The 21,429-nt window shown below is 35.7% G+C and overlaps 2 protein-coding genes across 5 annotated transcripts; one reads left to right on the top strand and one right to left on the bottom strand.

Annotated features, from left to right (window-relative positions):
* LOC109714427 (acetylornithine deacetylase-like) lies at positions 1,985-10,451 on the bottom strand. 4 transcript variants are annotated; one of them, XM_020239056.1, is made up of 10 exons: positions 10,024-10,451; positions 9,670-9,914; positions 9,472-9,580; positions 8,595-8,733; positions 8,394-8,451; positions 7,172-7,189; positions 6,875-6,997; positions 6,613-6,769; positions 2,657-2,690; positions 1,985-2,339 (listed from the first exon to the last, which is right to left on the bottom strand). In XM_020239056.1, the coding sequence occupies exons 1-10, from the start codon at positions 10,402-10,404 to the stop codon at positions 2,230-2,232; spliced, it is 1,374 nt and encodes a 457-aa protein (XP_020094645.1). In that variant the 5' UTR covers positions 10,405-10,451; the 3' UTR covers positions 1,985-2,229. The 4 variants fall into 4 exon arrangements, with proteins under 4 accessions (XP_020094645.1, XP_020094643.1, XP_020094642.1 ...); XM_020239054.1 differs by lacking the exon at positions 6,613-6,769 and adding an exon at positions 2,776-2,932; XM_020239053.1 differs by lacking the exons at positions 6,613-6,769; positions 6,875-6,997 and adding exons at positions 2,776-2,932; positions 3,037-3,159 and having other exon boundaries at positions 10,024-10,436.
* LOC109714575 (AT-hook motif nuclear-localized protein 10-like) lies at positions 16,613-20,939 on the top strand. The gene is made up of 6 exons (XM_020239266.1): positions 16,613-16,789; positions 17,049-17,591; positions 18,456-18,508; positions 19,178-19,309; positions 20,047-20,208; positions 20,320-20,939. The coding sequence occupies exons 2-6, from the start codon at positions 17,141-17,143 to the stop codon at positions 20,617-20,619; spliced, it is 1,098 nt and encodes a 365-aa protein (XP_020094855.1). The 5' UTR covers positions 16,613-16,789; positions 17,049-17,140; the 3' UTR covers positions 20,620-20,939.

Below are 21,429 nucleotides of genomic sequence, written 5' to 3'. Positions count from 1 at the left end.
ATAATATACAACAGAATTAGAGATGAATATATGCAGTTAAAATTACAGCTGCTACAATTATATATATATACACATATAGAATTATGTTACTATACTATAAATATAAAGTATTAAGCGCATGATACTATCGAATTTTCAACTGTTAAATTAAAGAATGTGCGGTTAAGATGATAGTAATCCTGTAGGGTTGAGTTGATGGTTGATTGAATAGTATAACATAACGGGTGGAAATGATGAAAAGATAGATCTAATGATAGAGAACTTAATAGTATCAAGAAGATTTGACGACCTTTTTTGCTATCAAGTTTTTATTGGATGAAAAATTGTAAAGTTAGAATTATATTAGTCTCCTAGGGTTGAGCGGTTCTCCCAGAGTTGAGTGGTCTTCACTGGTTTATAATATTTAATCCAATGATTCGAATGATCAAAGAAATTGATTCAAATGTTAAAAACTTGATAGTAAAAGGAGTCAAATGCTATTAATAGTATTCTAGAGAGAGAGAGAGAGAGAAAGAGAGAATTAGACTACTATAATATATATATATATATAGAGAGAGAGAGAGAGAGAGAGAGAGAGAACTAGGCTACTATGTTATTAATAGCACAAAGTCAGTGGTGCTACCAAGTTTTTGACCATTGGATTAAGAGATGGGCGGTTAGGATGATGTGGGCCCTCTAGGGTTGAGTGGGTGGTTGGTTGAATAGTATGATCTAACGGGTGAAAATGATCAAAATGGTAGATCTAACGGCGGAAAACTTGGTAGCACCAAGTGCTTCGCGCTATTAATAGCATAGTAGCCGGACTCTATATATATATACATATATATGAGTCCGGCTGGGATACTATCGATAGCACCAAAGGTTTAGTGCTATCGAGTTTTCTACCGTTAGATTTAACCTTTTGATTATTTTTATCCGTTAGATTATACTATTCAACCAACCACTCACTCAACCCTAGAGGGCCCACATCATCCAAACCGCACATTTATCAATCCAAGAACTAAAAAATTAATAGCACCAATAGCTTGGTGCTATTAATAATATTCCAGTCTAGTTCTATATATATATAATTGAGCTCCTACGCTTTTTAAAAGTACCAAGTTATTCGTGCTTATAGATTTTTAGTTATTGGACTAAGGGATATGCGGTTAGGATGATGTGACACTCTAGGGTTGAATGAGTGCATTGGTTGAATAGTATAATCTGACGGTTGAAAATAATCAGAAGAGTAAATCTAATGGTAAAAAATTTACAAGCACACCAACTGCTTAGTGCTTTTACAAGCGTACCATAGCCAAATTCATATACATAAATTTGAATTAAAATTAAAATTTTTAAATTTCAATATTATACAAAATTTAAAATTTGATACTTTAATTTAAACAATAATAAAAAATTTAAAATTTAAAAATTAAAATTTTAAGATTTCAAATAATAAGGAAATTTAAAATATAAAATTTAAAAACTAGGCCAAACACCCCTTTATATAAGTTCTACATCTAAAAGGACGAGGAACTGATAACATGCAAATGGAAAAGTGCATGTCCAACTAAATTTTTTTTACTATTACTATTGTTTTCAGGTACGGGTTTTAATTTGTTTTGATCCTAGTCATATATAGAAATTGATTCTGGTTTTCAAAATTTGAATGGACGATAAGATCACTCTATATAACAAATTTTTCTATACACGGAGATATTCTAGCTTTGGCAGACGGCAGAGAAACTTCAAAATAAACTCCAGTTTTCTAGTTTTGACTGACCCTTGAGGGTTCGGGAATTTAATATTTGGTCCGATTAAACCCAATCGAGTCTAATCTATTTTGGACCGGGCTCAGAATTAAATGATCCCAATAATTTGGGGATTGTCCCCAGTTTGAACAACCAAAACTAGCCCACCTGAAACCGGGCTCCGCCCAGATCATACTTTGCACAGGCATAGCAACAGAATAAGATAAAATCATATGCTCAATATCACTCAGTCATATACCAAAGCTATTTATTTTAAAGAGTTTATTAAGCAGGAGTTAATACTTCATAAGCTGAGGGACGAAAACATGTAGTACGTGCTAAACATAGAAACTGACACGCCAAGGATTTGAAACCTTGGAGTTTATTTTATTTTGTTTTATTGAGAAATGTAGGCAGAGGCGGCAAAGCCTCATCCAAGGATCAGAAACCTTGGATGTTATTGGAATTCAGAACTACGTACGCACTAAATCCTGGCCGCTTATTTATCTTCTTCTAACTTGGAGATGATGCTCACAAACACTTCAAAGCCTTGCTTCATGTCGGAGAACAGGCAGTATTCGTTGTCCGCATGGTATACGTCATTTATGCCTGGTAAAATGCACCAATTAAAAAGTGTTATAATGCAGGATAAGATTATATATATATATGCATATAAATGCGAATATAAGCTAAATATGGAGAATCTTAATCTAGTCTGTTTATGAATTTCATGTCCGTGTTTCATCCCTAAATGGGAATTAAATTATCGGGCAAGAAGTTTAGGATCGAGTACCAATTAATGGAAGTCAAACTAACAGGACTTCGATCAATGAAAAGTGGAATCTCAATACATCATATAATGAGGGTTGACGTCACAGCGGTTTTAACAAGTAAAATGCCGGTATTGAGATATAATTGTTTCTTACCATATCCTGTGAGTTGAACATCAAAACCTTCATCCTACCAAAATTAGATGATAATAGGATTAGTTCACAAATAAGATTATTTCTGGTAAGCTGCGAATTTACAGAGGAAAGCATTAAACCTGTAAATCGCGAACCAATGGCAACGTTCCAGTATCTGCGTAAGGTTCGACATAGCCAATCACTTCTTTGGTTGCTTCGTATAGGACTTGATAGCCACGAGAATCAAGATTGCAAGCGATTCCACCAATAATCTCCTCATCAAACGTGATTTCGACACTAGGAAGCATCAAGACACCCGATGAGAGTAATAAATTTGGATTTTAAGCAAATTTACACGCAAGTGAAAGAAACTAGCAAGGTTAACGCGAAGTAAGCTTCACCTTCCTTTGAGACCTTCATCAGGGAGAACATATTTTGACACTGGACCGCGAGTATCTAGATCCTCAATATTGGCATTTATGTCATCTACATAGGCTTGTAACTTCTTCACAATATCAGTTGGGCTGAAAATTGAAGTAATTAGTTTTTCACATTATCTTTCTTTCAGCATGCTCATTCCATGAGCCAAAATCAGGATAGAAAGATAGACAAGCAAAAGCTGTAATTTTCTTTTTTCTTGATTAAAACAGAAAATATAATATCAAGAGTGGATACTCACCTATAGAAAGCAGTCAACCTGCAACACACAATGAATACCAAGTTAGATTTGATCTTTCAGCTACGAAAGATTCTAGAAAGAAGAACCTTGCTCGGCTTGGCAGTAATCAAAATTAGTATGTGTGGTAAAGCTTATTCGATCACCAGCATTATTGGACAGTATTAATAGAAAGGGCAAAGAAATGTAATTGCTTACCATGGGCATTTTTCACAGGAAAAAGCCTTTAAATCAATCAAAATTACCACGTTACATCTTAAATAATTATATTTTGCAAAGGAAAAATTATGCATTTGAGTCTCTTGAGGAATTAAAAAGAAAAAGAAAAAACAGATATGGCGACCCATTAAACCACTTATTGACAAAAGCCAATGCTATTATAGAAGAGTGAATCAATATTTTACATTTCGGGTTGGGTGCAAAAAGAAAAAGAGATCACTCATTACAATAAAAAGTATGATTGAAACCCAATAGACCATATTGGTCTTTATCTACCAATTTACGCGTGATAAGCTGATAAAAGACTAATACATACCAATGTTACATCTAGGTCCTCCCTCACACTTAGTCTAAGGTCCACTTACATGGTAGAGTCCTCTACACTCCACTCAAGTTAGTTTTTGCATTTCAGATTTTTTCGAGACTAAACGGAAGCAGATAAGTATAAAAACAAAACGGACACCTTACATATTAAATGAGGACTATATTATATAGATACATACATGTATAAATACAGCCAAAGATATTCACAATGATTACCGATAATATCAACTATTTTTGTAGTCNATTAACCTTGAATAAAATAATCCTTTTACCTGCTAAGTATTAAAATTACATTTTTACCCTCTATTAATCAACGGTTAAGATCTTTTTTATTTTTTTGTTTAAAAAGTACCGAATCATTTCTCTAAAATATACTAGTAATTTTTGAAAAAAAATTTCTGTATGCAATCTGGGAAACTCATTTTATCATTTCTATTATTTTATAAATGTATTGATCACATGGCAATCGTATTTGAGTTCATTCACTACCTATCACACGTTAGAGTTATGGTGGAGAGGAGTAGGCGCTAATTATTTATGATATTTTTATCTAGTGTAGTAGAAAACAATTAACTTAATTAGAGAATGCGATGGAACGACGAAGTGCTTGTGCGAACGAAGGGGGGAATTTGAGCACGTGCGAGTAATATTGCAAAGATCAATACAAACAAGTGAAAGGCAAAATGTATGGCAGGCTCCCCACAATTAGCAGCCCGGTGGGGCCTACCAGGGTTTCGTCGCGAATGTTCGCAATTTCTGAATTAGAGATGAATATATACAATTTAAATTTCAACTGTTACTATTATATATGTATATAGAATTATGTTACTATACTATCAATAGTATTAAGCCCATGATGCCGTTGAATGAAAGGATGTGCGGTTAAGATGATAGTAATTATGTAGGGTTGAGTTGATGGTTAGTTCAATAGTAAAATATGACGGGTGGAAATAATGAAAAGGTAGATCTAATTAATGATAGAGAACTTGATAGTATCAAGTGTATTTGATTTTTTTTGCTATCAAGATTTTAATATTTGGATTAAAAAATTGTAAGATTAGAATGATCATATTAGTCTCTTAGGGTTGAGTGGTCTCTCTGGAGTTGAGTGGTGTTCACTGGATTATAATATTTAATCTAATGATTTGAAATAATAAAAGAAATTAATTCAAATGTTAAAAACTTGATAGTAAAAAAGTCAAATACTATTAATAGTATTCTAGCCCAATTATATACATAAATATATATATATATATATATAGAGAGAGAGAGAGAGAGAGAGAGAGAGAGAGCGAGAGAATTAGACTACTATACTATCTATCTACTATCTACTATATATATATATATATATATATATATATATGTATGTATGTATGTATGCATGCATGCTTGCATGTATGCATATATTCTTCAAAGCTTAATTATACATATAAGCCATTAAATACATAAAGATCTTTCCAGAAATTGACAATTTGAAACTGCCATCCTATAAGTGAAGGGCACTTGTTAAGAAAATGCATGTCCTACATAAAGAGATGCCATGCAGATGAAAAAGCCCAAGTAAGAGGAAGCTTCTAAGCTTAATTGCTAGCTAGATTGTTAAGTTAATTCAGTTCTTTCTATCTCGATACATACATGAGTCTATTTGGGGTGTTTTATTTGAAACTTTTGTTGTAATAACAAAAGAGGTGACGATAATTATAAGAGTCTCAGTTAAATATGAAGGTGTGAGTTTATATTCTAATTTTTTCATATAAAAAACACTTCTCTCTCACTATTTTTGTAAACAAACGAAACATGCGGAAACCATACAATCACAGCATTTTTTATTTGCAGCCGAAAAGCTGATCAGTAAATCCGACTCATAAAAACGAGCGAAACATGGATTTGAAACCATCGAGTTTATTTCATTTTATTGAGAAACGTAGACAGAGCAAAGCCCACCAAAGGATCAGAGACCTTGAGTTTATTGGAATTTAAGAACTAACAAACGCCAACTAAAAATCTGGCACTTATCTATCTCTTTTCTAACTTGAATATGCTATCACAAACACTTCAAAGCTTGCCTCATGTCGGAGAACATGCAGTATCGTTGTTCTACGATGGTAACTCATTTAATGCCCTGTAAAATGCACCAAATTAAAATCAAGCGTTACAATCAGGAAAGATATATACTTATATATTTATATATGAGTATAGTATACTATAATTATATATATATATATATATATATATATATATATATATATGCATATTAACGCACATATAAGCTAAATATGGAGAATCGTAATCTAGTCTGTTTATGAATTTCAAGCCCGTGTTTCATAATTTCATTCGTAATAAGCGGGAATCAATTATCAGACAAGCAAGTTTAGGATCTAATACCAGTTAATGGAAGTCTTTATGTACTTCTTTTAAGAGAAGTCAAGCTAATAGGATTTCGATCAATAAAGCGTGGAATCTCAATATATCATATAATGAGGGTTGACACAATGGATTAAACAAGCAAAATGCCGGTATTGAGAAACGATTGTTTGTTACCATATCCAGTGAGTTGAACATCAAAACCTTGATCCTACCAAAATGAGAAGATAACAGGATTAGTTCACAAAGAAGGTTTCTGGTAGAGCAGCGAATTTAAAGAGGAAAGCATTAAACCTGTAAATCGCGAACCAATGGCAATGTTCCAGTATCCGCGTAAGGTTCGACAAAGCCAATCACTTCTTTGGTTGCNAATTTAAAGAGGAAAGCATTAAACCTGTAAATCGCGAACCAATGGCAATGTTCCAGTATCCGCGTAAGGTTCGACAAAGCCAATCACTTCTTTGGTTGCTTCAGATAGAACGTGATAGCCACGAGAATCAAGATTGCAAGCGATTCCAGCAATAATCTCCTCACCAGTTTTGATTTCAACCCTAGGAAGCATCAAGACACACAGAGGAGGGTAAAAAATCAGGATTTAAAGGAACTTTACACGCAAGCGAAAGAAACTATCAAGGTTAACGCGAATTAAGCTTCACCTTCCTTTGAGACCTTCATCAGGGAGAACATATTTTGACACTGGACCACGAGTATCTAGATCCTCAATATGGGCATTTATGTCATCTACATAGGCGTATAACTTCTTCACAATATCAGTTGGGCTGAAAATTGAAGTAATTAGTTTTTCACATTATCTTTCTTTCAGCATGTTCATTCCGAGAGAGCCAAAATCAGGAAAGAAAGGGTAAGCAGCAAGATAGACAACCAAAAGCTGTAATTTTCTTCTTTTTTTTTTCATTAAAACAGAAAATATAATATCAAGAGTGGGTACTCACCTATAGAAAGCAGTCAACCTGCAGCATACATTGCATACCAAGTTAGATTTAATCTCTCAACTACGAAAAATTCTTGAAAGAAGAACCTTACTCAGCTAGGCAGTAATCAAAATCAGTATGTGTGGTAAAGCTTATTCGATTGCCAACATTATTGGACAACATCAATAGAAAGGGCAAAGAAATGTAATTGCTTTATCATGGGCATTTTTCAACCTTTAAATCAATCAAAATACCATGTTAAATCTTAAATAATTATATTTTGCACGGGGAAAATTATGCATTTAAGTCTCTTGGGGAAGGAAAAAAAAAAGAAAAGAAGAAAAAACAGATATTGGCGACACATTAAACCACTTATTGACAAAAGCCAATACTATTACAGAAGAGTAAATCAATATTTTACATCCGATGTTTTTATCAGCTATAATAGCCATTAGTAACACTTTTTTCCTTCCCCAAGAGACTTAAATGCATAATTTTCCCCGTGCAAAATATAATTATTTAAGATTTAACATGGTATTTTGATTGATTTAAAGGTTGAAAAATGCCCATGATAAAGCAATTACATTTCTTTGCCCTTTCTATTGATGTTGTCCAATAATGTTGGCAATCGAATAAGCTTTACCACACATACTGATTTTGATTACTGCCTAGCTGAGTAAGGTTCTTCTTTCAAGAATTTTTCGTAGTTGAGAGATTAAATCTAACTTGGTATGCAATGTATGCTGCAGGTTGACTGCTTTCTATAGGTGAGTACCCACTCTTGATATTATATTTTCTGTTTTAATGAAAAAAAAAAGAAGAAAATTACAGCTTTTGGTTGTCTATCTTGCTGCTTACCCTTTCTTTCCTGATTTTGGCTCTCTCGGAATGAACATGCTGAAAGAAAGATAATGTGAAAAACTAATTACTTCAATTTTCAGCCCAACTGATATTGTGANTATTGACAAAAGCCAATACTATTACAGAAGAGTAAATCAATATTTTACATCCGATGTTTTTATCAGCTATAATAGCCATTAGTAACACTTTTTTCACGGAAACAAATTTTATTCTAGGCTTCTAGCACAATACACACATAGAAACTGACATAAATATGTACATACATAGATATATTATATCATAAGTAAATAGTAAATTATACATTCCACAGGCAAAAAAAAAAAAAGAATAGACGAAGGCAAATCAGAGCGTTTTTAGACTTTTCGTTTGTGATTGAACTCACCTCACATCTCCTGATATGGTACATTCACCTGGAATCTGATTCACACTCCCTCCTGGATCTACATTGCAACCATACATAATCAGAAAAAAGTCGAATAGTACGCATTTAACCATCTATTTCTGGTTATATCAGATAACACGTTGTTAGTGCGAAAAATAACATTACTCGCTAGAGAAAAAGAAAAACGTGGGTTGGGCTTACAAGTCCATTGAGTTGGTTTCATAGTTGACGGTGTGGCATACTTGTACTTCTTCTCTTCAGGAAGTGGAGGGACATCACTGTAAAATCTTGTTTGAATCACTTTAAGTGCTTCCATGTTTAACTCCATTGCGTTAATGGCCTGTGGAATTGGATTACCCAGTGAACCCAATTGAAATACGTAGCATGGAACTTGTGGTAGCAAATATATAGTAGTGCTTAACTATATGTTCCGTGAACATTTCTAGTATGCCTTTTTAACAAAATTTACATGAAAACTGTGATTAGTCCAAAATATTATGTTAATAGAGATTATGTTCTAAAAATTAAGTTTAATTCTAAATTCTTCAGTTAGAATAACACCGTTAATTATACATATGTAAGCTAATCCTCCCCCTCCTTCTCTCCTCTCTCTCTCTTCCCCTTTACTCCTCTCTCTATTTTGGTTGTTTTGTTTTCTCTTTTTTCTCGAGACCTCGGCTGCTTTATCTCTGTTGCCAAATTTATACCACCTTATGAATGAAGTAGGTAGCTTACTATATTTTTCTCAAAAAAAAAAAATCTAAATTCTTTAGTTACAATACATCAATTCGAAGCAGATTAATTATTTATGAATTCAAGGTGAAACACTGGGATTACAATTCTGCTTTTCTTATTCCGACAACTAGAGCGCCATACGGTTTTTTTTTTCCGAAGGAAACTCCAAATTTACTATAATCTCAAAATACTAACTAAAAATTCAAAACAACTAGAATTCGTAAGGAATCAATTTACTACAAACTATTTTTCTTCTAAATCATTCAAGAACATATTTAGTACGAAATTGGAAATTCAATACGTATATGTTAGAAACAATTAGCTACGTACGTATATTATATACCTTGTTAGGGAGACCACTATGGAACTGCTTTCCTATTGCTTTGAGATCCCACGTGATCATCCCTCCGCTGCCAATGCAGGGTTGCTTATCGGCGACATCAATCCAATACCTGCAAATTCAAAACACCCAAAACAACTCAACAAAAACCCAACAAATTTTCGCACAATAGTCCCTGTAAAACCAGGAAATCACACTTACAGGGGCCCGGCCTTGAGCGCATCAAGGTACCCCTCTTTGGCCAACATGTCCACGCCGATCCCCGTGACCTCGCCGTTCTCCTCGTTGCAGATGAACACTGCGTAGATCGAGTTCTTCAGCTTCGGCTTCGTCTCCCCCAACCTCTTCATCAGCTCCGTCACCAGCGCCACGTGTCCCAGGCAATCCGTGGTACCCCTCCCCTGGAGCCTGTCCCCGTCCACGCTCAGCGAGAACGGATTGAACTTCTAAACACAAAAAATCGCCCCCACAATGTGTAGTGCGAAATTCTAATCAATAAATCGGTCGAAAATTGGGGGAAAATAGGAGATTAGGGGAAGGGATTGAGAGGAGGACCCAATCTTTGGGGTTGACGACCGGGACCACGTCCATGTGCATGCCGACGAAGGAGACGGCACCGTCGCCGGTGCCGGGGTACTCGGCGATGACGTTGCCGCGCTCCGGGTACTTGGGATTGGTGATGTGCTGAACGACGAGGGGCCCTCCACCACCGCCATTGTTGGGGGTGGTGGAGAGGGGGAGGAGCACGTCGAGCACGTGGCGAGCGACGCGGTTCTCCTTGGGTTTGTACTTGGGGGGGTTGTTTTGCACGTACTCGGACTCGCCAATGAGCTTGGTGAGGAGGGCGACGTAGGAGTGGCGGTCGAGGTCGCCGATCACGTCCTTGAGCAATGGCGAGGAGCATGCGGACATGGAGGAGGAGTGAAGAGGCGCCATTGAACGAGCTCCGAGCTTTAGCTAGTGGTAGCTTTGCTTAGTCTACTATAGGGTATACGTAGGTGAAGCAGAGCGTTCGAGGGTCGGGTATTTATAGGCGCATTGTCCGTGGCGGGTCCCTGGATAATGCGAGCCCTCTACTGAGGAAGGTCTTACCGTATTATTCCTTCCTGGGCACGTGGAACCGTATGATTGGATAGGAGGCCTGCACGTTCACTAAATGCTCATTAAATGATGTAACCAATGGTACTATGACACGTGCTTAGCGTTTGGGTTTCCACGCGACTTTCAATAATAATAATTAAAATTAAGGTAAAACTTCAAAAACCCCCCCTATGGTTTCATACTTTTGCATTGTAGTATCCTGTGGTTTGAAGTGTATCAAGTTAGTACCATGTGGTTTCTCACTTTATCATTTTAGTACCCTGTGGTTTAAAATGTATCAAGCTAGTACCCTGTGGTTTTGCACTTTATCACTTTAGTACCCTGTGGTTTCACACTTTATCACTTTAGTACCTTGTGATTTAAAAAACTATAGGGTACTAACTTGATACAAAATTAAAACCACATGGTACTAAAGTGATAAAGTGCAAAATCACAGGGTACTAACTTGATACACTTTAAACCACAGGGTACTTAAGTGATAAAGTGAGAAACCACGGGGTACTAACTTGATACATTTTAAACCATAAGGTACTAAACGTGAAAAAGTGTGAAACGCACAAGGGGGGTTTTTGCAGTTTTCCCTAAAATTAAAATTGATATCAATGACTGCGTCGACCACGGGGAAGAAATTTTTGTGGCCGATGGCACACTGCACCGCATCGCCCATTCTAAATTCTAGATTATTAATTTTAAAATTGGAAATTTATTAAAAAGGGCAATTAACTTAAACAAAAGTAATTATCAATGATCAGAAAAGCTAAGTAAGTTTAATTTGTAAATAAATCATGCCGCGAAATATAAATTTAAAATTCAATTCAATTTTTTCTTTAGCTATTTTTAAAGTATATCCAATAATTATAATTTTAATTAAATATTTTAGTATAAAAATTTTAGAAATTTAGGTGCTTTTGCGCATGTGATTCAGACTAAAAATTTCTCCACTAAAACAAACCATTGAAAGTCATCTCTATGTAAGTAAAAGACAACCATCTGCCAAAAATTGAAAAGAAACAAGAGCCATGTTATGTGCAGTTTTCGCCGACCTTCGAATTGTAATGCGCGTGTAAAGTTTACATTACATAACAAAAATTCCAAACAAAAACTAAAATTTTTTTAACATGGGACTTTTTTTTTTGAGAGAGAGGAAATTAGTTGCTTGATTTTATTTGTTTTAGAAAAATATTTAACAAAAAGTTTAAGCAACTAATTTCCATAATTGAGAAGCTCGGAATCAATCAGCTCTTACTCAATGTGGGCTAGATACGTCGATTTTATGAGAAATTTTATTGTTCATCCTCATTGATGTCAGCAAATATCTAAAAAAGATGTTAGTAATTTCAAATCTATGCAAAAATCAATGAAAATTATAAAATTTTGAATGAAATAATGTAAATAGAAAAGGTTTATGCATCAAAAAATAACAAAATTTTAATAACTTTACTACACCTGCATAATGCATACCCCTCTAGAAGATTAAGTTATAGAAGAAATAAATGCCCAGAAGATTAGGTTTTTTTTTTTTGTGATTAGTTTTTTAAAGGTCTCCTCTAGTAAGTTCGGCTCATATATGTACAACTTCGGGTCAAGAACTTCTCTTTTTTGTTATTTTTTTTTTCGAGGAAATGTCAAGAACTTCATACAAATAGTGCATGTGCAAGTCGTAAATGGTGGCCTTCATTTTGATCAAAAATATATATATAGTATATATATATATATATATATATTATATATATATATATTATATATTATAGTAGGCTACTGTGCTATTGGAAGCACAGGGCAGTCTTTGTGTTCCTGAAACTTTCCTAATCATCCATAACAAATTTTATGGATGTTTAGCAATGAGAGAGGAGAAGATATTGGGGAGAAATTGGGATATTTCAATTTCTCTTCTCTTTAAATTTCTCTTTAATATTTCCTCCCTCTCTCATTCTAACCATCCATCAAATTTGATGAGTGGTTAGAAAGTTAGGAGCACAAAAGCTGCTGTGCTCTTAATAGCACAGTAGTCTTGCTCTATATATATATATTACTTTGAACCTTTAAACACATGTGAATTATATCAAGAAATTTTCTATCTTAGGTTCTGTGCGTGCGAGCGAATTGATCGCCACATTTTATGAATGTATAATAAAATATATTAGTGATTTTTAAGGTACTCCTCGGAGTTATCATCCACAGATCATACATCGATATTTATGATACTTTTATCTTAGTATGTATGGTACAAAATGAACTTAGAATGCGATGGAACCATGTATGAACGAAGGTGCCATGTGAACACGTGCGATTAATGCAGGGTATACATAATACATGGACGCAATAACCAAAGCGTTTGAGAGAGGTCAACGCCGCGTGATGCTTTAATTAGCCTTGCGTCGAATGAAGCCAATGCAATGCGACAATTTTAAATAATTTCTCGGGTGTGGAATGTGGATAACGGGAAGTGGCACGGTAAACTAAGCTCTTGTTTGGTTGGGGTTAAGCGGTGGAATAACCCCTTAACCCCCATTTTATTCCCAAATATCTCAAAAAATAGGTGGGGTTAGCTAACCCCACCTAACCTTACATCAAATAAATTATCCCGGGTTAGCTAACCCCACCTAACCCCACCAAACTCCAACTAAACACTATTTTCTATTCATAATAACTCACTATCTTTCTTATCACACCTACTCCAACCAATCATTATCCTTCTTTATCAATCATTATCTTTTTATCCCACCTACCCAACCAAACACTATTTTTTATTATTCTAGACTAACTCCAACCCCCAACCAAACACAAAAAAACTTTAACCCCACTTTAACCCTGAACTTAACTCTATCCCTGGAATAGCTACTTTTTTCTTAACCCCGAACCAAACGGAGGCTAAAAGTAAAATTAATTAGGAAGATTTTTGCGCAAAACAAAGCCATTATGGCGTAGTTTTGGCTCAAGTATGATTATAAATAAAGTAGAATTAAATATGATTGAAAATACAGTTGTCAAAATTATATGTATTTTTTTGTTGAATATAATAGAGAACATAGTGCATGTACCCTATTGAAATGGTGAGATATATACTTTATTATTTTGAGTAGTTATTTATGTGAAAAGTTAATNAATAAAAATTTGAAGATGTTTTTTCACCCATTTAGTGTTAATATATATATATATATATATTAATTTGTATAAAACATAAGATATTTATTTGGCCAAGATTTCTAAATGTGGAAGATTCATGAATATAAATCTTTTTAAGTGTAAAACATAATATGTTTTTATTTCTCCATATAAAGAATGCATCCCTCTCACTCCTTCTGTGAATGTATGAAACTTTAGAAATCATATATATATAAATCATTATTTTTTTCAATGTATTTTTGGTTCATACTATTTTTTTACATTTTCTTTATTCGTATATTTCTATTGATCGTGTATGGAGCGATGTCGAATTCTAACATTTAATAGTTCATGAAAATACATATTACTTACTAATTGTAGTGCCACAATATGGCTAATGGGCTCAAAAACTTCAACACACCCTACATTAATTGATTTTTTTTTTTTGGCTCTTCTACTATGCCAAAACCAACGTGTAGAAAATGCCATTAACTGCTCAATTTGAACACAAAAAAAAAAAAAAAAACAAGATAAAGGGTTGAGAATAGTTGACTTAAATGCGTTAATCTACTCGCAAAGATCTACATTTATTTTCTTTCATTGTGATACACACTAGTCTTGTAGTCGAAAGGAATTGGATGATCACAAAAATAAAAACGTTATCTTGTGAGCAAATGGATCACGTGCTTCACAGTGTAGGTAATCTTCTGTTAAGATTTGAACGAGGACTCAGCTCCTCGTTATGTCCTATGCTTCGGTGTTATTAGAGCTTAGCAAAATGTGGTGCACACATGTTGTTGAACGAAGTGAGAATAGTTTTTAATTTGCCTTCGAAAGGGAGATGATTTTTAATTTGCCTCTGATCGAGATGATTTTTATTTGGCCAAAACCCCTCCCTCTCTCTCTCTCTCTATTAGAGAAGAATACTAGAGAGCTTCAATCAACTATTTGGTTTTAAACCCACTGTCCCTAGCTCAAGTGGCAAAGAACTTGGTGGTTGGTATCCGAGATTTCAAATTCGAATTCTAATTGATTCACATTTTCAGCTAAGTTTATTTATAAATGAAATAAACGAAGTGGATAGCGTGCTATCTATCTCTCAAAAAAAAAAAAACTATTTGGTTTTTTAAAAAATATTATAAAAAGTAATCATTTTGGCTAGAAAAAGTATTTTCTGTCCATTTAATTTCCATAAAAAAATTTAGTTTTTTTTTGTTTTTAAACTTTTTTTGAGGAAAAAAGAGTGTGGAAAGGAGAATTTTATGAAACGTTACGTTTTTAGAAAATAGTTTACTATACTTTTTTTGAAGAACCAAACACCCTCTAAACTATAATAGCTCAGCCGCAGCATGTCGAGATGGACTTTTTGTTTTTTTTGAGAGATAGATAGCACACCACACGTTTCGTTTATTTTATTTAGAAATAAACCTAGCTAGAAATATGAATCAACTAGGATTTGAACTTGGGACCTCGGTACCAACCACCAAGCCTTTTACTACTTGCTTTAGGGACAGTCGGTAGATGGACAATTTTTTTTGCGCGTGTTTGAGTGTCTACTATAACTCAGCCGCACCATTGATCGTTTTCACAAATATTTTTTGGACTGGGCTCTTGACCATACTCCGAAGAAGGCCCATTTGGGAAAAATCAGAAGCTACTATCCTGGATTTTATTCAAACTCACATTTGCCAAAAAAAAGGGCCCAATATCAGATTAATGAGTTGGCTACTGGGCCGTCCAATTCTGGGCCTTGTCACTGATAATACCGAACATAGTTCGCTCAATTCTTGATTGTTGGGGCACGAGGTTGTAAGTTTGAAGCCTACTAACTTTATATTTCTAAATAATTTCATTTTAAAAAATATACAAAAATGAGTAGCTTGCTAATGCTCCCGATCAACTTATATTTTTTACTATTGGATGATGGTGGGGTATAAATTTTACACACCATATGTTGTGTTCTGATATTACGTATCATGATCATATATGTAATTAGATGAGAGCTGAAGATGAAAACCAAAAGGAACAACATTCATTAAATTGGAATTTCCATTCGACAAATCTGTCGATAGAACTCATCGGGTGTATAGCAAGTACATTTTTTTCGGGGAAAACATAGATGGAGAGAGAGATAGCAAAGCAAGTAGGCTAGATTTTGGTCTTCTCTATATCAGTGAAAAATTAAATTAAATCAACCCTTATATAAAACTTACAATGCGAATTGTTTCAATTGATTCATAAATACCACACACACATATATATATATATATCTTTATTTTTGGTGTTTGATTGAATCCAACTTATCAAAAGTTGGGTCAAGCCAAGTTGGGCTCTGATCAAGCCACTCACGAGCTCACGGGCGAGCCCTAATCACCCAAATGTCACCAACAACCTAACTACAATTATGCACCGGTTTATAATTGTACTAGTCTCCATGCATCATCATAAGGTCGTACCAAATTTTTACAGCCCGTTACTTGTCCTAACACCAGTGGATATAACTAATCAAATTACTTTGAAATAAATTAAAATTTTTGAATGTATTATTAGATTCTACGTAGTCACTGCGATCTGGGTTTTAGATAATCTAAATGCTTTTATTTGACTTTCTTTTTAGCTCTCTCACGTGTCCATCGATAATCGTGTTAGCTCCAAAGGGGAATTTGAATGCATAGCTAACGCGGGACACGAAACTTACTACTTTTCAACAACTATTAATTACTTAAAATATTAAAAAAAAACCTTATAATAGATGGAAAAAGTTATTTGTATATATATTTTGCTTCTATTTAAAGTAATAATTATTTAATGGTAATAAAACATTAATTATTAAATTAAATTATTGTTAATTTATCTACATAAAAAATCAATATATTTCCCCCAAAGTTCGAGCTAATATTCACCTACTTAAAAATAATATTTATTTCCATTTCTCATAATTTTTATTTTCTTTTTCTTTTTCCTAACCTTTTCGCCTCGCTTTCGTGCGGCGAGGGTTTGGTGGGGCGATCGGAGGCGAGAGAGGGGACGCGAAATTTCTCTCTAAAATGTGAGGTCGATTTTAACCCTAAGCTTGCGAAAACCCTAACGCCGCTCTCGATCTAACCCTGAAAAGGTAGCTTCCGCTTCTTCTCTCTTCCTCTCTTTTTTCCCTTATTTTCCCCTTTTTTTCGTGCATTTTTATGAAAAATCATAATTTTGACGGTAAATGTGTGTGAGTTTCCCCCTTTTTTTTCTGGTGAAAATATGTTTTTTCATGTTCTACAGATGCAAAATATTGTTATATTACAATGAAATTAGGGGTTTTTTTTGTTTACTCTATTTTTTTTGTTTTTCCGTTGCGTCTAACGGTGGCTTGAATTGGTCAAAATTAGGGATTTGAGCTTCAGTCCACAGTGGAAAGAAGAGATTTTTGGTGGGGGAGCGCCAAAAGCGAGCTCAGATTCAGAATCTAGGGTTTCTAGAAATGGACGGGAGGGAGCCGGTGAGGGCGAACTCGTCGTCTCAGCCGCCGAGTATGATGGTGAGCCCTAACTCGTACGGAGTCGGGGCAGCGAGTAACTCCCCCGTGGTGACGAGCTCGGGTGGGATGATGCAGGGTATGAGGTTCTTCGAACCCATATCGGCTTCTTCCTCGGCGCCAAAGCCCATGGATGGGGGGCCAATGGGGGGGCCAATGTATGGAGATGGCGGGGGGCCGAGCATGCGGCAGTGTGGCATGCTCAACATGGGTGGGGAGCAAATGAGGAAGAAGCGGGGGAGGCCGAGGAAGTACGGGCCCGACGGTAGCATGGCGCTGGCCTTGACGCCAATGTCTTCGGCGTCAGGGTATTCTAACAGTCCGATGTCGGATCCGGCAATGAAGCGAAGGGGCAGGCCCCCTGGGTCGGGGAAGAAGCAGCAGCTTGAAGCTCTGGGTAATTGCTATTAAAATTTGTTCTTTTATATTTCCTGCACACTATGTGCTTGATGTTTTGTCGCTGTGAAAACGGAAGAGTTTAACCGGAAGTCTTAGGGCTTGCTGGCCAAGATTATGCAGGAATCACTTACCGCCGGACAAGTGACTCCACTCAAGGCAGAAATTATCTGCTTCTGCTTGTTACTTTTGCTTTTGTGCGAATTTAGAGTGGTCGTAATGTGTGCGCACCAAGTTTTCCACTGAGCCGCCTTCTTTGTGTAAAAGCTTGACTGCATGCATCAAAAACGCAGCCAAAGGGCTCTCCCAGCGTTATCATGAGATATTTTGCATAATGCTAGTGAAGTAATTTGCTTTGGGTTGTTCCGTTAGGGTTTGTGTTTCCCGGTCCTTCAAATACAATTTAGGGCTCAACTGCATGTTGTCGTGCAGCGCATACGTCTGACTTGATGGTTAGTTTTCCTTTGTCACGTTGATACTTATGAACACCAAACAAGTGACTGCAGTAATTATTCTCACTGTTGCACAGTTTTCATTTCATGCTATTCAAATTCCAAACATGATACTCATGTCAGCCGTTAGATTTCATTCTAGCTAGTTTTCTAGAACTAAACAATTTTTATGGTGCAGGCCTTGTGTTTGTGCAAAGTGTTTTTTTTTTCTTTCTTTCTTTTATTTTGTATGTGAGTTGGGGGGAGTGGGGGAGAGGAGGAGGTTGGCTGTTCCTATGTGTTTGCACCTGCAATTTTTGAGAGGTTTTTCGTGTTTCTGATTTCCATACGTGGCTGCTCCTTTTCCAATGGTTTTTCTTTCCCCAAATTCAAATCTGAACCAAGTATTTACTACTGCTCTTCCTCATTTTCAGGGTCTTCAGGGGTTTCATTTACTCCGCATATCATCACTGTTAAACCTGGAGAGGTAAATTTTGCGCATGAGCTGATGGGGCTTGTTTGCTTTATGAGGTGTTTCTTATTTGAAACTGAAGATACACCAGACAAAGCTTGCATGCATCTTCTCTATATAGGCCTTTTCCTTTCATTTCTATATATTCAATTGAATTTTTTCCCTAAGCTTTTTAATCTGGCTCTAGGAAAGAAAGGTGGAAATATCAAGGATGTTATCCAAAGTACTAAATGTTTTTCATTATATCCATATCATTGTAGATTGTAGTGTGAACACATTATGCAGTAACTACGAGCCGTCAATCCTGTTTTTGACTTCAATTTTGGTAATTCTTATCAACAGATGATTTGTGAGAACCCCTTAAGGTTAATGCTACCTTTCTAATTCTCAAACTTATGCTGCAAAATAGTGTCAAGAATCTTGTTTCTTCATTAGATATTCAATATGACAAGATGCTGTCCTACAGGCCTTTACATGTCAGTACCTTTTACTCAGACCTTTCTGTTTTGAGAAAAAATATCCGAGTATTTGGACTACATGTTTTTGAACCGTAGAATAACATTGGTTAATTTACAGTGTGATATATTTCAGTATTACTTATATCCCTTCGGTCGATTTTAGATTGGAAACCTTGGAATTGCATACCTATATATGGATGTTAATATCTTTGTTATGCTCTTATAGGATGTTGCTTCAAAGATCATGGCCTTTTCGCAGCAAGGTCCTCGCACAGTCTGTATTCTTTCTGCCAATGGTGCCATCTGCAATGTAACGCTTCGTCAGCCGGCAACCTCTGGTGGAACAGTGACATATGAGGTCTTGACACATATTAATTTCCTAGAACTCCACATCTCAGAGAAGAATGAAAAGCATTCAAATTAACTGTGTATTTGAACTAGTGCTAACAGGCAATAAATGTGCTTATTCAGTTGTTTGGAAAAAGGGAATCAATTCAAGTGTTCTGTGTCTGCTAGAGACACCAACATTCTAACTATATACATTTACATGGGATGCACCCATTCAATTCAAACCACTGTTTCAATAGAAAATTATGTCTGTATCCCAATCTTATAGCTATTTTCAACTGCACCATTATTATTTTTGTGCTCACGGTGGCATGTGGAGCACGAGTCACCATTTTTCACCCATAGCAGGTCTCCTTGGATGTAATTTAATAGGATCGAATAGTACAAAATACTAGCATATAGCTTTTCCTTTTTCTTTCTTAAGATAATACAAGAATCTTATGCTGGAAGAAGCAATACTAGAATAAATTTCTTTTGTCCAAGTAACGGAAGTTTATAGCTGCAGGTGTTTTTTTTTTTTTTAATTTCCTTTTGTGTGCGTGCAAGCACGCACTTACATCTTTTACCAGACATGTTTTAGTTATTCGGTACTTTCATAACAGACCCTGTCACGATATAATAGAATAAGTTTATTTTATCCCATATTGGTGAGTGCCAAATTTAAAACTGTTCCTTTGTTATATTATATTCAGAGTGCCTTTCACTCACTACATGTTGATACAACGCTTACAACGTATGTTCATGCAGGGCCGCTTTGAGATCATTTCTCTGTCAGGATCCTTTCTGCTTGCCGAAGATGGCGGCACCCGTAGCAGAACTGGCGGTTTGAGTGTGGCACTTGCAGGATCTGATGGCCGTGTCCTTGGGGGTTGTGTAGCTGGAATGCTGATGGCTGCGACACCTGTGCAGGTCTCCATTTATTATTCTTGCATCTTCTCTCTCTCTCTCTCTCTCTCTCTCTCTCTCGCGCGCGCACACACACATATTACTGAAGTATTCATCTTGTGCTTGATTCCTCAGGTTGTCGTGGGCAGTTTCATTGCAGAAGGTAAAAAGCCAAAGACTGACCCATTCAAGCGTGAACCTTCATCCGCTCCGCCTCAGATGGCGGGCTTCGGGCCGTCTTTGGCTGCAAGCCCACCCTCTGAAGGGACGTCAAGTGAATCCTCCGACGACCCCGGCAGCCCAATTAACCACACCGGAGGCACCATCAACAATTCAGGCCCTCACATTCAATCTCCATATTCATCGGTCGGTTGGTCCCTCTCTGCGAATCCGAATAGACACGATCAAGCCGACATGAAGATGATGCCTAACTAATGATATTCCTCTTCCCAATCTCCGATATCGAAGTAGACGGTGGGCAAAGATCTCGATGATTTGTAGTGTTACATGTATTCCTGAATGGCCTAGGGGTTGTTTACTCTACTACATGAAGAGTTAGATTAATGTTGTTGTTCTGTTCTATTTATGTAGTTTGAATGTTGCTATTTTGTAGCTTCTAACAGTAGTTTCTGTCCAAAGCTGCGACCTCCACTGTGTAGGATATTATGGTAATGCAGAGAATGCTCCCAGTTTTAATCTCCTGTTATACTATTTATAATCATGACTTGATATTAATTTGTTCGCTTCTTGGAGTACTTTTAAGTGAGACAAATTGAGTTGATTGTTAAATATGTTGTACGCTCACACTGGTACATGCTTTTTGGCAAATTAGAGTATGTAAACTGATTCTATAATTTAGCTTCTGATTTTGTGCTCTACGAATAGCTTCAGTTACAATTTTATCCTGAAATTCTTATTTAGTCCTCCAAGTTGTCTACATGATTTGACCTTAATTTAGCTTTCCTATGAGAATATCAGTTTATCAAATTAAGGTAGAACGATGCTACTGCACTGCAGTGCAAGTTTAACTTTATATAAATCTAAATTTATAATTCAGATCTTAGTCAAATCAGTCTTATCGTCAATAGTAATTTTATCTTAGATGAATATTCTTATAGTAATTTTATTCTAGATGAATATTCATTCATCTTATATATGAAATTATCATCTTTTGGACAAAAATAGAAGTTTATTATATTTGGGATGTTAAGTCGTCGTTTGGCTATAAAACCGAATACTCTTAAT

Source organism: Ananas comosus, linkage group 8 (assembly GCF_001540865.1).
Source record: "Ananas comosus cultivar F153 linkage group 8, ASM154086v1, whole genome shotgun sequence".
NCBI classification, from domain to species: Eukaryota; Viridiplantae; Streptophyta; class Magnoliopsida; order Poales; family Bromeliaceae; genus Ananas; species Ananas comosus.
The sequence above is the reverse complement of the archived record's forward strand: the minus strand, read 5'-3'. Positions and strand labels throughout refer to the sequence as shown.